Here is a 16,585-nt window from a genome sequence, read left to right as displayed (position 1 = left end):
AAAAAATTAAATAACTTGTACCAGTCTAGTTGAAATGAAAATAGTCATAAAAAATATTTATTTTAATAAAACGAAAATTTATTTCCCACAATATAAGAAGGATTTGCAATATATACATAGTAACACTGGACTTCATTTAAAATTTGGCAATATTACATCAATGTATACATTTTATATTTATAATAAAACATTAATTTTTAATATTAAAACATTAACATAAAATTTAATTACACGGTAGATAATGTTTTATTTTGAATGTATTTTCATTAATACTGATTGCTTTTACATTAGCTTTTATAATTTCAAGTATTATATTACTATATTTGACACGCTTGGACAGAAGGACAACATATTCTCTCGGAATAAGCAAATGTGTTTGACAGGATTTGATATTTATATGTATCCTAGATGGCATCGTATAGTAGCAGGCAGGATATATCTCCATGAATTTCTTTACATCTCCTATTTCATTCTATCACAATATAACACCAATCATACTGTGTATGTTATGAGAAGTTATGTTACCAATTTAAATTCATTTACATTAATTGACTGAATGGTTTATCAACACTTTTTCCCAAAATTTTCAATGAGAAACAGAAATAAGATAGTAAATGGATAAAGCAACAAAGAGAAAGTAAAATTAAAAATTAATTTATGTCTGGCCTGGAAGATTTGTTTGATTAAAAATATTATCATTTAAATTCTCAATTAAGATGAGATTTAAACCCATGGACAATCATAAATACATATCATTCCTGTTTGGAATGATTTTCAATTTTATATTAAATCATAATCTAATTTCGTATTAATAATTTAATTAATGTTATATTCGGAAATTATCAAGTGCAAATATTCCTTGGACGTAAAAGTGTTATTTAAAACCTGTTTTTCATTAGAATGCGTTTAATATTGTATATAACATTTATTATTTATTGTACAATAACCAATGTTTCTTTAGTCTGATATAATTTTTTTACTAGGTACATGACTCTGCGTCGCTTGCAATCTTTTTCCTTTTTTAAAAACAGGTTTTACAACATTTACCTTGTTTTCAAACCCGATTTCGTTTAGTGCTAGTTTTAGGTAAAACTGGTGTTACAACTAATTTTATCTGAAAATGTAGTAAATTCAATTTTTGACTAGGTATATCTAGTTTTAACAAAGGCATTAGTATACCAAGATGTAACTAAAGAAAACGTGTTTTAAAGAAAAAACGGATATATATGTAGCAAAGATACAACAAGCATACATATCTAGACAATTCGTAAAAGGGACTGTTATAATTTATGATGCAAGTGTTTCTGTTATATCAAAATATAAAGTCTTTCATTGTTTAATTGGTTGGACATTGCCGTCGTATAAAATGCAAATTTTTTTACTTAAACGTAAAAAATTTATTTCGCAGTAACTCTACAAAATAAATTTACCATTTTCTACTGTTTCCTAGTTTGCAGAATTATTATTACTCATTAATTTTAATTACACCGACAATTCAGCATTCTATCTATCGGTATCAGTATCAACTATCACGAATTATTATTTGGCGGTAGGAAAATTAAAATCACATATTTCCTGAAGAAACAATAACCATATAGGTACGAATTCTATTATAATACACGGACTTAATTACGAATAGTGAAAATTAATTTACATACAAAATCATAAAACTATACAAGTTGTCATAACATCAGAGCAAATTAAAAAAAAAACATTTTATAGTTATAACTCCTACACGATTTATTATTAAAATATGAAAATAATAAACCATTCATTCAACATTAAAACATATACCATTCAATCTTTACATACAATATTAGGACATGGAATCGTATCTCGTGTCGGAAGTCAGAGGGTCATTATCGTTTCCCTGTCTGAAGTCAAATGCGTTTCTAAAACTGTCCCTGAGTCTTTCAGTAAACGTTTTATAATCTAAGTGAGCTTGTTGGCCAAATTCAAAATCGGCAACCTCTATTGTATATCTGAAAAAAAAACATTTATAGCAGCATTACTTTAAATTTTTAACGAAAAAAAAACTTATTAAAACATTCCATGCCATGTGGGGCATATACGACCCCCGCTGCACTTTCCGTTCAGGCCATTTGCAGATCGCATTGAAAAATAAAGGATTCTTAAAGAATGAATTGTAGGATCGAATATAGATAACTACACATCACGTATGCGCGTACGTAATTCATATTAAAATTTATAACTTTTCCCGCTAATTATCGCTTTGCAGTATTGAAAGTGTAAAGCATGCGTATTAAACGACTTTTTAAATTTTTAAAGTGTGGGTCGTATGCGCCCCACGCGGCCTGAATGGAAAATCTTCAAAAATTGCCGTAGCACGGAACGTGTTAACGTAAGATGTCCAAAGATGGACCTTGGTAAATTCCTCGGAAAAAGCTGGCCACTTCTAATCAGTCTTATTGCAAATCTATACAAGAACTGTAGGCCCAGCAGTAGACATCCTGTGACTTAAATTATGATGACCTTATTAGAGGATAAGCGTGATAAAACTATGCAAGAAATATGGTGTATCTATTTATAAAATATACACACAGCTACATAATTGTAAAGGAAAAGGTACAATGAGGGTTCTTATCACACTAGACAATTTAACCAAACAACCATAATATAGAAACAGTATAGGGATAAACTACAGGTATCTAACGTGTGTATTTAGATACATAGATACATAAACATACACGTGTATATAGCATACATTTTTTCATATACTTAAATAAATTTATTTGCGATAATATCTATTTTAAAAGCCTGGAGTACATTGATAGATTGTGAATGTAAGTTTATTTTTTGTCATACAAAAAAACTATTGGTATATTTTTACTTATAACGTCACTGCATTAAAACAAAGAAATCCATGGTAATTTAAATATGTCCCAGTAGTGGACATCCTTCAGCTGAAATGACGATGATAAAGCTCGAGGGCTTGCTAAGGAACTCAACAGTCCATATATAATTCGGAGTAGAAAACCTTATGTAAAATATCGAGAGTAAGTGAAATTAATATTAAATAAATTACAGTATAAATAAATATTATTATTACATCAAAAACTATTTAGTCTTACTGGCCATCTTAGACAAAAAATTAAAAATCGATGAAAAAGAAATCGATATCTAATAAAAGTAATCCTAGTGCCTTCAAAAGAAATAAATAAATTATTTTACTTGTTCATTGTTTTTTATTCAACACTTAATACAGTAAAACAATGTAAAAAATAATATAATGTTGAGTTTTTCTTCTATCATTCTGATTATACCTACGTATAACCTAACCTAACCTGTTTAATGATGCATCTTAGATTTATTATTTACTTATTTTAAAAGAAACTATATCATACTTTACTTTCGCTATATCCGGTTGTTTATTTATACAGTGTAAAAATATATACAAATAAATAACAATGTTAAAAAATTACCTGGATCGATGTTGGTAATACGCTATACCAAACACTACCAATATTACGGCTACAAGGCAGAATACCACTGGCACTACAATTACTGATAATTGGGCGTGGACGACGGCTGAAATAAAAAACATACATTGGTATTAGTCAAAACAAGATGCAGTAATTTAAAATAACATGTATAAATAAATCTCTGTTTAAGAGTTGGTTCTTTTCGGTTAATTTTTAGAATATTAATTAACCTCTTACTTAATGCTACTTTCAAACATAGATATTATAATTTAGAACTATTTTACACGTCAGTAATGACTTATTGAAACGATAATGTAACGTCTGATGTTGAAAATCAGAGAAATAAAGTTTAATTTATTTAAATATGCAAAATATCGTTATGTATAACAGTAAAAGTCCCTTAAAAGGTAGTACGACCTTATTAAGGTCCTCAGAGTACGCTGCATGCTCTACCAACCGATCCTATTGACAATCTATGGGAGGAAGATCTACTATTCTTCATTGGTATGGGTGTACACATCTAAAGTTCCACAAGATATCTTAGACCTCCCGTTGCTTAGCTTTAAATATAAAATTACAAATATATTATTAAATAAATCTTAATATAGCCGTCAAAAGTTTTTAGTTGATTGGAATGTGTGTAACCTGTTTTGTTGATGTTCATCAATATGATTGATATTATTATAATGTACACAGAAACATTGCAAGCCTCAGTCTGCATATTGCTCCCTGCTCCAAGTTGTATCACCTATTACTATCTATAAGTCTTTTAAATTGTAATAGGATTCTTCTAGTAGTTAATGTTTGGTATATTTTGAAAATAATTGCACGCAGAAACATTACAAGGGAATTAATTTTAAAAACGTTAACAGTTTTTACGTAAACACAATAAAGGAGTTAATAGTTTTTGTTCTTGTCTGTTCAGTCAGTTGTCAACCCCCGCCTTCTAGCCACGCTTCCCTATGGCGCGGTACAGCAGTATCGGTACTATTTTCTCTCGTTATATTATTTATATTCTGTTAAAATATAACATTATTACATTTTCTCTGTAATATAAATTACCTTTGTATATATTGATGGTGGCCCGTGAAACAACTTTCCCAACGTCGTTTTCAACAACCACAACGACAGTGTGTTGGTCGCTGTCTGAGAAGTAATGAACCAAAGGAAATGCATTAGATACTGTTCTAGTCTTAAAAGTGCATGTCTCGTTTCCTGTCACATTGTATTGCCCTTCTTTGTACAGAGCACAATAGTTGAATGGAGGCGAACCCGTATACTTCACTTGCAAGTTAAGAAGATCTCCGTGTTGTAGCCAATTGAGACCGGTGATATTAATAGTCGATATTTGTTCTGAAATAAGGAAGTCGATAATAAAATATTAAGATGCAGGGACAAAAATTATGATTGGCAAAAACATCCACATGCGACTTATTTATTAACGAGCTAAGGATGTGTTTACATAGAGATAAAATATCGGTCTAAACGTCATTTCCATTATACAGAAGCGTTCTTTTACTCTCATATTGGCAATCTCTGGTTTATCACATGATTCAGTATATTGTTGCATTAATGTATAATATAGTATTGTGTGTTGTGGTACGCCTAGAAAACCTAAACAAAGATTACGACAAACGAAAAAACTATGATAGAAATAAAATGAAAAAGGGGTACTACGTAAAACCATCTTTAAATTTCCTTCACATTGACTAAAACCATTTGTTCCTTTCACTTGCTTACAAATGTGGTTAAAAGAATGCAATAATAACTCTGTTCAGAACATAAAATATAGCGCAAAAGTACTGTATTACTTTTTGAATTTTAAAATGATGTAATGAAATGTAAAGAAATTAGTTTCGTTAATAATTCTATTTTATATTATGCCGCGCCTATATAATGTCGATAAAGCGGTGTCTGTTTAATCTTGACACTTAATAGATGGCGCTCTTAATAATGGTGTTATGATTGTGTCCATTGCGATTGACGGTCGGTAAAGCAGGTGGTATTTGAGATGTCAAAGTGATAATTTAAAATACTGCAGAGTAAACTTTTAAAAGGAATCGACAATTTAAATAATAACTTTAAACTTCTGTTTTCAGAACAAAGCTTTATTATTATTTTGAAGCATATACCTACATAGCAGAGAGAAATTGTCTTATAACCGTAATAAGCTTATTGTTAGCGTCACATTCATCATTTCTTTGTTTTAGACTAGATTTCGCGATTGCCAAAGCTTTGCAAAGGTTTAGTATTGTAAAATTAATTAATGTAAGATCATTAAATAGTTAGTATACAATTATTTGCAGGTCCACCAAAATAATTGTTTATTTATGAGTCTTGCCAAAAGTAAATATAGATATGAACATTGTCGACGTCGTCGTTACAGCCCATAAACGCCCACTGCTAGGCATGGGCCAGCCAATGATATATATATGGGGGAAATTTATTACCATAATCACTACGCTTGGCAAAACGGGTTGGCGATCGTAGTGTAGCATATTATTACTCAGAAGATGCCGCTGCCCATTCTGGAAACTTAGAGCATTGACAATCCTACATAATTAATGCGCAAATTGTGAATTGTATAACATACAAAATTCCGGGAATCTAGCCTGCGACTTGCGATTGAAAATGTCAGCCCTCTACTGCTGTGCTACCACTGCTTATATGATATGAACTTCATTTATTTATTTTACCAGTCAATTAACAAATTAAATAAATTGGGCATAAAATGGCGTGAATATAAAGTAATCCGTAAATACTTGTAATTATTATAAAATAATTTTATTGAGTTTAAAAATGCTTAATATCCTTGCAGATAATACCACAACAGTGTCCAAAGACTTAAATTATAAATTAATTTTAAGGCAAATTCTGTACAAAAAAAATCCAAAAATATCACTCACCTCTTACACTTATAGTTTCCTGATAATGACCATAGGTGTATGATTTACCAATCGGCACTATACTAGTGTTGTGACAAATGTAATCTTTAGTCGAATTTTTCTTCTTCATTGTTGTTCTATTTGAAATCATACGTTTTACCAGATTATGAGTTATTGGAGACACTTCCTCTGGGGCTTCCGGTTGTGTAGATGGTTTTACAGAAGTTGTTGTGGGGTTTGTACTTATTGTTGTAGGCTTAGGTGTAGTTGTTGTAGTTGTAGTTGTTGTGGTAGTAGTAGTTGTTGTTGTTGTTGTCGTTGTTGTAGTAGTAGTGGTTGTTGTTGAAGTTGTTATTGGTGGCAATGGCATATTGTTAGCTACAACTAAAGCATCTATGTAATGATCACCCATTAAATCCTGGTATGTATAGTTAAAGGATAGATCTGTTGTTTGGTCAATATAAATGCAATCAATAAACCAGTATGTAATAATAGTTGATGAATTGTCTTTTAGATATTGTAATTCATTATCTGGTAGTTTTATATAATGGAGGACAGTCTTGTTGACGGCCACAAAATTGTTGGGTCTATCAAGATTGTTTTGATTCAGCAGTAAATTTCCATTAAGCATATCTAAAAAAAAAGAACTTCTTTAATCATTGCTTGCATTACAACAATTATAATAAAATAATTTACCATACACGCTTATTAACATTGCAAGTAACACTCTTTTTTTTTAGATTACATTGCTTTTGAGTGTACAACAAATGCTAGAAAACTCTTAATATTCTTTCTGCTTCTGAAAGTTCCATCATACAATATACAAATCTTAAGAATATTTTATTTCAACTACACGCATCATTTTGGCAAGTGATGTTACTGTTTGTTTATATAACATAATATGGTTAAGAAATAAATAATAATACAATTACATTTTGATCTATGTATAAAATAAAGTATCAATATTGTCAATTACCAATCAAATTACCTTTACTTTTTCATATGTCCCACATTCATAGAATGTGTTAATTTTACATCTGGTACATTCAGCATTGGAACAACTACATAGGTTCTAATCATCACAGGTAAAAAGGTAACAATTTAATTTTAGATAAATGTGCAACTGTCTATCCAACCCCTGATTATGTCTACTGTAAATAAATAAGTAAGCAAGTCTTTGTTGAAAGTTGTGGTCTGTGCACCACATACAAAGTAATATTGTTATTATTGCATAGTATAACTTTCAACATAAAGATAGAAACAATGAATAAAATAAAATATTGGAATTTAAACACTTACTTGTCAATCTGAAAGTAGTGCTTGAAGATGCCACATAATACCACATCCCAAAGAAACTCTTCATCAGTCTCACTTTCATGGTGTATTCTCCCGCTTCATAAAGCTCTTTCGGATACTCCACCGTCCACTTTGACTCATTTGAAGATAATATAAACTAGAAAAAAAGACAATTCAAAAATTATTGAATTCGCCACAACAACAATATAATCTTTCAATAATTCCAAAACAATGCTTTCACAACCTAATCACCAAATAATAGTTAAAGCTTTCTGACTGAACATAAAAACAGAGAATATAAATAAAGTTAAAATAGCATATCATTGTGAAACTATTGCCTTTGAATTATTATGCAAGACTAAAAAAAATACACAATTGCCAGTAATCTCTATCTAAAAATATTTCAATAGATACAATAGATATTGAAATTCTTACTCTGGGCCTCATAGGAAAGGTCAGTAACTTATAAAGCCACAGAGAGGTTTATGCTTGAGATCTCTCTTTACAGGATCACATCAAGAGTGTGAAGATTCATAGACCAACAAAAGTAACTGACATAACACAGCCAATTGGCAAGTGGCATTGGCATTAAATGAACCACATCCCTCACATAACAGATAAACACTGGGATCTAATTGTGACTATGGACCAAAAAGCATACAATAGAACACCCACTCGCAAGGTGGATAGATGGACTTGTAAAGTTATTGTACGACATTGGATCAAAGCCACTTCAAATTGGTTCTTTTGGAAATCTAGGGTGAGGCCTATGACATCTCACAGCTGAAATAAAAATGATAATGATTGAGATACAGTAGAAACAATGTTTATTATGTATAAGGTTATAATCAAAATCATGCCAAAATCAAGTAATACAGCAGATAGTGGCTAACTCCAGAAAATAATCAAAATTTTTACTTACTTTCTTTTTATAAGAAAATAAATTAAACATTCAGAAGCTTTAGATCTGTGCCAAACATATGGAAAAATATTATTAGGAAATTGCAAATGAAACTGCATAAATTTTTTAATCACTATGGTGAGAAAGATCTTAAATGATACATCATTGATGATGAACACAAAATAAAACACAAAAATGTTTTCAGTATTAATGTGCATATCATGTAATAACTTTTAACAAAATAAAATTGATTATAAACTAACAAGATATTAATATAATATATACACTGAATAGAGTTACTAACACACACACAACATTTTTATTATATTTTAACGGACTAGTATAACACCATTAACAAAATAAGCCAAATGGGTTCTAGCTATACAAAATATGAACAAAAACCTTTAATAGTGTTCTTAGGTTATTTATTGTTGCCTTAACTGTTGGTTATGTGTGCACTATAAAACTAATCCATAATCCAATGTAATAAAGTCAATACATTACATCTTGACAGTCATTCATGACCAAGTGAATTTGGAAAATGGAAGCCATATAATGTTTTATATTGACGTTGGTACTTTGATCACTATTATAAGTAATAATATTTTCTCAAAACTGTAATACAACTACACGTTGAGGTGCAAAATAGTTTATATCACATGACATAAACTCACTTTTAATGGTCACTATTAGACTAATGTTCGTAGCACTTGATATTCAGATAGTATTTAAACTAAGTTTATGGAATTGCTTACTTCTAATTACAAAATAAAGCATTTTTTTCTTAACCAAAAGTAATCATTAGTATAATATTTCAGGTTACCTCATCTTGATGTTGTGGTTGAACGTCATCCCAAAAAACATATTTGAGACTTTCGCCAGCATATCCCACTACGCTTGCGGTGAATGTAATTTTAGAACCTCGAATGGCTGGACCATTGTTAAAAAGTGACACGCTCAGCATGCAGCAAACTAAAATAATGAATTTTGTTTTTGATTAGGCGTCAAAAGTTGCACTTCTGATAGCGGTATTTAAATAACCAAAATTACTAACCACTTTTAAATATACACATAAAACTAACGATAAACACAAAACGAGACATATTGGATTCAGAAAAGTGAATTACAAATGCATTAGTAATAAAAAAGTAATAAACAGTCTGGTGAAAAGAAACCAATCTATAATACACTATTTGAACCAACTGAACAACGCAAAATAAAGTAATATTAATACAATACAATGCAATACAACCAGTTTTACGTCACCACACTTTGACAATAAAGTGACATATTAGGTATGGAAAAAGAGACCACTGGGAAATCGAGTAAATATTCAATAATCGATAAATAATTAAATTGGTTATTTTTCAGTAATACGAAATATGATCAATTAAGAGTAAAATTACTGTAATAAACAAAGTATTTTTAACTAGCTAACGAACATAATTTCTTGGCTATTTTCTGAAGATAGATTATTTATAAATAAAAAACTTTGCAATAGAAATTATCTTGTGATTTAAACCGCATATCTGTTCCTTAAGGAACGCTATTATGAAATACTTGTATAAGTCTATCTATAGTATCTCACGTTTTTGCTGTTAGCCCATAGGGCTTTCACAGCTTCTTCGGAACTGTATTCTCAGAATGGATGGGTCCGTGAGCTTATAAACTTGTATTGACAAAGTTACATTGTTATTTATACACTTGCGGGAATAAGATAATGAAAAGTTCATATAGTGGCGTGGCGCATAAGTGACTCGTTTGAGTAAAGTTGGTCAACGCGATATCCTGTAAAATATAAGCGTTACTAAAAATCCAAGTTGTTGTCAATATGGCCATTTTTCAATCTTCGCCTAAAATATAGCGTCAATCAGGGCTCATGGTTTATCAATTGGATGATAAAATATGTGACCAAGTGTGGCAGCTTCGAATATGACAAAAGACTATACTTAGTCAAACAATATACACCTTTCTAACTAATCAATTTAGCTGCAAAGAAAATGGAATTCATAGCGTTTAGCTTTAAAATAAACTTGAAATAAACATTACAAATAACAAGCAAATTGTTCTTGAGCGGTTATTGCTAGTTCAAAGCAGATTTACGGCCTAGTAGAAATTAATTTATCCTATAAAAGAGTACAATATCTTTTATCGAGTTGAAGAAGGAACAAGAAAAAATATAGATTTTATATTCCATTTCATTATGCTCCATATATAACAACTTGAGTACGACATATTCAGATGGCAAAGGTGTAGAGCTCCTCCACGATCGGTTTATGGTGCATTACTAGACTTTATTCTGTTTTTTTTTTTACATGAATGTGATATTGTGTATTAAATTTTATTTTTCTATTATATTATGATATCACTGTTCGATTTATTTAGTTTGAATTCACTTCATCATAAACAATGGTTAAGTATTAATAATTATGTCCATTAGGTCTCTATTTTATCTGTTCTCTTTACAAATATATACACTCTGTTATAGAAAGGCAAACCATATCAAAAGAAAATTTGGGCATATGTATATCTCTGACGTTGTTATCATTTTATTCCCCATTTATTTTTATAATACCGAATTAATATGTTTCCTTTTTAAAGTGGTAAGCAGTTTAAGAAATAATCATATTAAAAATGGCCACCGTGTTTGATAGTCCTTTTATTCGACAACGACTACATCGTCTGCGGCATCGTGATTTTGATTTGGACGAAGACCAGAGATTCGGTCGATGTGATTGTACCAGTTATTCATATTTTGTGCTATCGATGGTTCTGTTTTCTGTCGGTACGGTCATAACAGTTTTAGCCTTGGGCGATACAGATGGATACATATTAAGTAACTTAGGTCACATGTGGCTGGTTGGACCGATATTTATTTGTTCTGGAATGATGGTTGCTGTTAAAAGCATGCTGTACCTTCGAAGAAAGAGTGTGATACAAATGCTTTTACATCAGCGTGCTATTATAAGGGTGAGTTAGTTGACTTATGTATTTTTTACTTAATTTATAAAAAACAGCTTGTTGCAAATTATGGAGATAGGCATGAGAAAAGAAGGCTTTGTTAATGAGTAGCAGATATAATAGTAAATAGAAATTAAAAATGACCTTTCTAAAATTTTTATCAGGAAGAAATTTATCTCTCAAATAATCTATGTTTACTCAGCCTTCACCTAATAACTCTTATCAACATATGCAAATTTAATTACAAGGATGTTTGTATTTAGTTTTTCATTTTACAGATGTTTCTTTAATACACCTTTACAAACAATGTTTACAATTTTCATTAGTGATGGATTGAGAATATGCACTTGCGTAAAACTCAACTTTTTTAAAACCTGCTATTGTGATGTAAACATAAATCTTTCTTATGTATGAAAAGCTTTTCATATTGTATTAATTAAAACAAAATCATATCTTTACTAAAAAATCATGGTAGTGAGACTTATGATTTTTTTAAAGTTTTAATTGCCTCATTAATTTTAAACTTTTTCCCTATTCGAACTTTGCAAAATAATCAGGTAATCAATTGAAAAAGGTCTGAAAAGCTTTGATTCAAGATAGAGGTTTTTGGATTTGTAGCTATTATAACTTAGCTACCGTCTTGCATGTCTATGGCTGATTATAATCCTGACTAATCAGTAGATTAAGGCATTTGGCTAGTGATTTATTTATTTACAAGTTGGGGGGTACCAATAGTGTTAATACAAAACATAACTGAAAATCTTTGTAACAAAGCTGAATACAAATGAATACATTAATTATAGATAAGCAAAACTTCTAATGTCACATGCTAATTGCAAGTTAAATACTAATTGTACAAATTAATATTACTCTAAGGACTAGATCTCAAGGTTTAGCCACAAACATTTCTGATTAACAACATAGAGGGTAGATTGATTTTATATCAACAGTTGCAAGTCAGTTAATTTGTGTACTATACTTTTTGAGTTTCCACTATTCTGATTTAACAAATAAAGGCAGCCACTCTAATGTTGTTGCAGTTCTATAATATTGATGGTGCATTTATTAACAAATATAACAAAAATAATAAAGAAAACTATAATTTTTTGTAATATTATTATTATTATTATTTTGTATTTTTTGGTGAAAATTTTTGAAACTAACAGTTTAACTTTTTGATGGAAATACTAAGACAAATATTTTAAAAGTATAAAAATCTTTAATAAGCCAAGATTCTTGTCTGTCTACAGTAAACAAGAATGGCTCATTTTAATTATAGAGTTATAAGTTCATAATTTGATGTTTAAAAGGTATGACTATGTATGGCATATTCACCTATTTAAATGTTTTGCTAAATAGGCTTACAACAAGAAAATACATTAGTGTTGTAATTGATTTTATTTAGAGCAATATTTTCCAAAGGGGTCTAGGTGGACCCCCCATTTTAATGAGACTTGATTATGTTCTATGTTAGCAGAAAAAAATGGAAATTTCCAATCTGTAAGTGGAAGTCTTGAAAATTTTACTCTGACTTTTATTGTGAATATTTAAAACATTGTCTTGATTTCACCTGAGATGATATTTATAAACTTTGTGACAGTTACTTCAAAAATTCACATAATCCATATTTAGTATAAGTCAATACTTGCAAAGTTTTACCACCATATGCAGCACTTGATCAAACATTAAATATGTTTGTAATGTAACTGCAAGAGATCTACCACAACCAGTAAATTTTAAAAGTAGTCTTTGAGAAAAAAGTCTAGAAACCTGGAGTCAAACTTCTGAATCATAGTAAGAAAATAGTAAACTATGAAAATGTAAAGGTATGAAGGAATATAAGTATTCATTCATGTTTATATATAACCAAGTGTTTTAAAAAAAAATCTCACACTCATAATCATTTTTGTCTATTAGGATATGGCAGCTGTACAAGCAGAACAAGGATTTGGAGGTCAAGTGCCCAGAACTGCCTCTAGTGCTACACTTCCTCCCTCATATGATGCTTTAATTACCAATGCAGCCACAAGCAAACCACAACCATCGGGGTCAGAACTTCCACCACCTACATATGATGAAGCTATGTACTTAATTGATGATGCAAAATTAAGAATGGAAAATAGAATTGATAGTAGTAGTAAACAAGAAACCAGTCACCAAACCTCCAGCATGGACCCTGATCATTTTAAACCATGAGTTAATCTACTTAATTAATTTGATAATGGTATTTATATAAGTAAAACTTAATTCTTCCTTTGTACTTATAAATTACATTAGTCACCTATGTAAATTTATAGTATTCTCAAATGTGCCTAAAATATTGACTTGTTAGCAATATTGTTATTAAGGTATTTTCTAGATTAAGCAAAGCCTTATAGCTTAAGATAAAATGTATATTTGATAAGATTTTTTAATCTTTGCCTAAAGGGTCATTCGAACTTAGCTAAATCACTTAAAAAATATACAATAAATTATTTTGTTACATAAAACAAATTTATGAATTGCAATTGACTTTATCTATTGTTACATGTAAAAGTAGAAGTATTTTTTGCCTGTGTGTATCTAGGGCCAAAATGTCCAGATTTATTGTCAGACTAGGTCCCAAAACAAATGTCCAATTGATAATTTAGTTTTAATTGGAAGTCATTGATTTATTACTCTATTGTTAACCATAATTGAAATGCATTTGTGGCATTTATTCATTTATAAAAAAGCATATTATCAAAAAATGCCAAATGAAAAGCCAACAGTTTAGGTAAAATAAAAATCATATCAATTGATAAATAAATTAAAAAGACCCTTTATTTGTCCTACATTATATTGTATATAATATAAACTGTGATCAATTTTTATGAGCAATTACCCTGATGGACAATCTAAAGGTTAAAATGTTAATATTATTGGTTGTTTTCGCTTTGACTGTTTAATGTGTTTCGTAAGTAACACAATATACAAAACAGGTTCCATTATTCATTTTGCAACCAAGTAAATTATTTTAGCATTTTTTTTTATTCTTAAGTAATTAAAGTATACATGTTTGAATACTTTGTATAAAAATAACTGTTTGTTGCATTTCATTTTCTATGTAACCTATTTTACATAATTTGGTATTGTAAAAACAATTGTCATTTTACTATAAAACATATGACTAATTATTTGATGAGTCCAGTCTCTCCCAAAACTCGAATTACTAATGGTCTGAGTTTGTGCTTGATGTGAAGACTGAAGCATTTACATATGTTGGGAATTTATATTCAGGAACAATATTTTGTTATACATAGGATAATTATAATGTTGATCTGATAAATATTTAACTTCAATAAGAGGATTATTATTTATTTTAATTTAATTTTTGGAAATCATTTACTCAAAATTTTCATTTCAAATCATTATATTTCAGTGTTTATGAGGCTACATTTTGAATTATATAACAAAATTTAAATGGACAATGTAATGACAGATGAAATACAGTGATACAAGCAATATTTTGTAAACTTTAGATATCATTGTCAAATGGGAATATTAATTGTTTGAATTACTGCATTGCATTTATCTAGTCAAGTAAAGGATTGGACATATAATTTAAGTTCATTAATTTGATACTTCTCTAAAATTAAATAAATATAATTTTCCTGATTTATCTGAGTTTTCTTACAACAATAAAAACCAATATGTGTACTATCTTATTTTAATTACCTAAGATAATTAATCTTTTAGACCGTGATTATTTTTATGTCAATCGTCCAAAATATTTAGCTCTGTAACATACATCTCTTAACTGTGGCCATTGCACAATGAATATATCAGCAAAATACTGAAGGATTTTCCCTGATAAGGACAGAGTTCTCACTCTGCACAAACTTTCTATAAAGATTATTCTACAATCTATTAAAAATAAACATCTTAAAATAAAGGCAACAGCACATACTGGTATGCAAGTACCAGGACCATTACATAAAATTATGTCAGGCTTGAAATTGTAAACGGCAGGAATAGTGCACAATGTGGCATACAATGTACTGAACACTGAAGACAAATATGTTTGTTTCACTTTTCTGCTTCTAGGTATTCGACTTAACGTGTAAGTGGTAACTTCATTTTCCAATTTATGTATTTTTACTTCACTGTTCACATCATTATCAGCTAAAATATACAAACGAGGTGAAAACTTCTTAGTATTTAAACTGGAAATAATTCTTAATAATTCTGTGGTATGACCGCCCGACCCAATACACACAATTGTTTTTAAGGAAGGTTTCTGTGCTATGAAATAGCATTCAGATGTTATTATTTTCAAAATAACATATAAAATTCTGAACAGTATTGTAATTACAATAACAAGAAATATCGCCGCAAAATATTCCATTTCAAAATAAATTATATACAAAATCTAAAAACTTGATAATTAAAATAACAGTAATGTGTATTCCGTAAACATAATGGGTTACATTATCTGTACAAAGACAAAAGTAATATAAGTTACACAGCCATGTTATTGATTTCTATTTCAAATTGAAACTATATTAAATTGGAAAAGAATAGAAATTAAATCACTAAAATTCTGCCTATAATTGCACTGTTAACCTTCACGGTTTTTGATGGATCTTCACATAATGGCGAGATTATCAAAATGTTTGCCCTGTAACACCCCGTCATCGGTCAAGTCCGTTCTTTTATAAGTAACCGTAATATCCTCCCACCCGATTTAAATTTATTGATTATACTAATTTACCGCAGAAGCACATGATCACCCATTAAAACATGAGAAACTATAAAACTACTGTAAATCTTAAAGTTACTGTATTAGTTTATTAACATTGTTGAATTATTAACATATTTAATGTTTGAAATTTTTTTAGCACACAAAGTAAGTTGTGTATGAGCATTGAACCATGCTGACTAAGTAAATTCTATATAAGGAAGAAGTTCATTTCAAAAATACAGTAAATCGAATTGATCACTTAATGAATTTCTCGTAAAATATTAAAAGCCCATTGTTAATTGTTTTTTTAACATTTCACTTTATTAGGTCTTCGGAGTTATAGCTTATGTATATATATAAAATAAAGGCGCGGAAAACGATTTGTATTTGACAGTTG

At 29.5% G+C, this 16,585-nt stretch overlaps 3 protein-coding genes across 3 annotated transcripts; 1 reads left to right on the top strand and 2 right to left on the bottom strand.

Moving 5' to 3' along the window:
• Positions 1 to 770: 770 nt before the first annotated feature.
• On the bottom strand, positions 771 to 9,751 carry LOC137932140 (uncharacterized). Its single transcript, XM_068775719.1, has 7 exons — positions 9,580 to 9,751; positions 9,349 to 9,497; positions 7,628 to 7,781; positions 6,350 to 6,961; positions 4,506 to 4,796; positions 3,444 to 3,549; positions 771 to 1,982 (listed from the first exon to the last, which is right to left on the bottom strand). The coding sequence occupies exons 1-7, from the start codon at positions 9,626 to 9,628 to the stop codon at positions 1,817 to 1,819; spliced, it is 1,527 nt and encodes a 508-aa protein (XP_068631820.1). The 5' UTR covers positions 9,629 to 9,751; the 3' UTR covers positions 771 to 1,816.
• A 1,257-nt stretch (positions 9,752 to 11,008) lies between these two features.
• Positions 11,009 to 15,093, top strand: LOC137932074 (uncharacterized). The gene is made up of 2 exons (XM_068775634.1): positions 11,009 to 11,495; positions 13,404 to 15,093. The coding sequence occupies exons 1-2, from the start codon at positions 11,160 to 11,162 to the stop codon at positions 13,680 to 13,682; spliced, it is 615 nt and encodes a 204-aa protein (XP_068631735.1). The 5' UTR covers positions 11,009 to 11,159; the 3' UTR covers positions 13,683 to 15,093.
• Positions 14,274 to 15,902, bottom strand: Alg14 (ALG14, UDP-N-acetylglucosaminyltransferase subunit). Its single transcript, XM_068775633.1, has one exon. The coding sequence runs from the start codon at positions 15,850 to 15,852 to the stop codon at positions 15,217 to 15,219; it is 636 nt and encodes a 211-aa protein (XP_068631734.1). The 5' UTR covers positions 15,853 to 15,902; the 3' UTR covers positions 14,274 to 15,216.
• Positions 15,903 to 16,585: the final 683 nt, after the last annotated feature.

This window comes from Battus philenor, unplaced genomic scaffold (genome assembly GCF_028537555.1).
Source record: "Battus philenor isolate CCGP_79_NKW_IND1 unplaced genomic scaffold, ilBatPhil1.0.hap1 SCAF_9, whole genome shotgun sequence".
Lineage (NCBI taxonomy): Eukaryota > Metazoa > Arthropoda > Insecta > Lepidoptera > Papilionidae > Battus > Battus philenor.
Note: the sequence above shows the minus strand (reverse complement) of the source record. Positions and strands in the feature narration are given on the sequence as shown.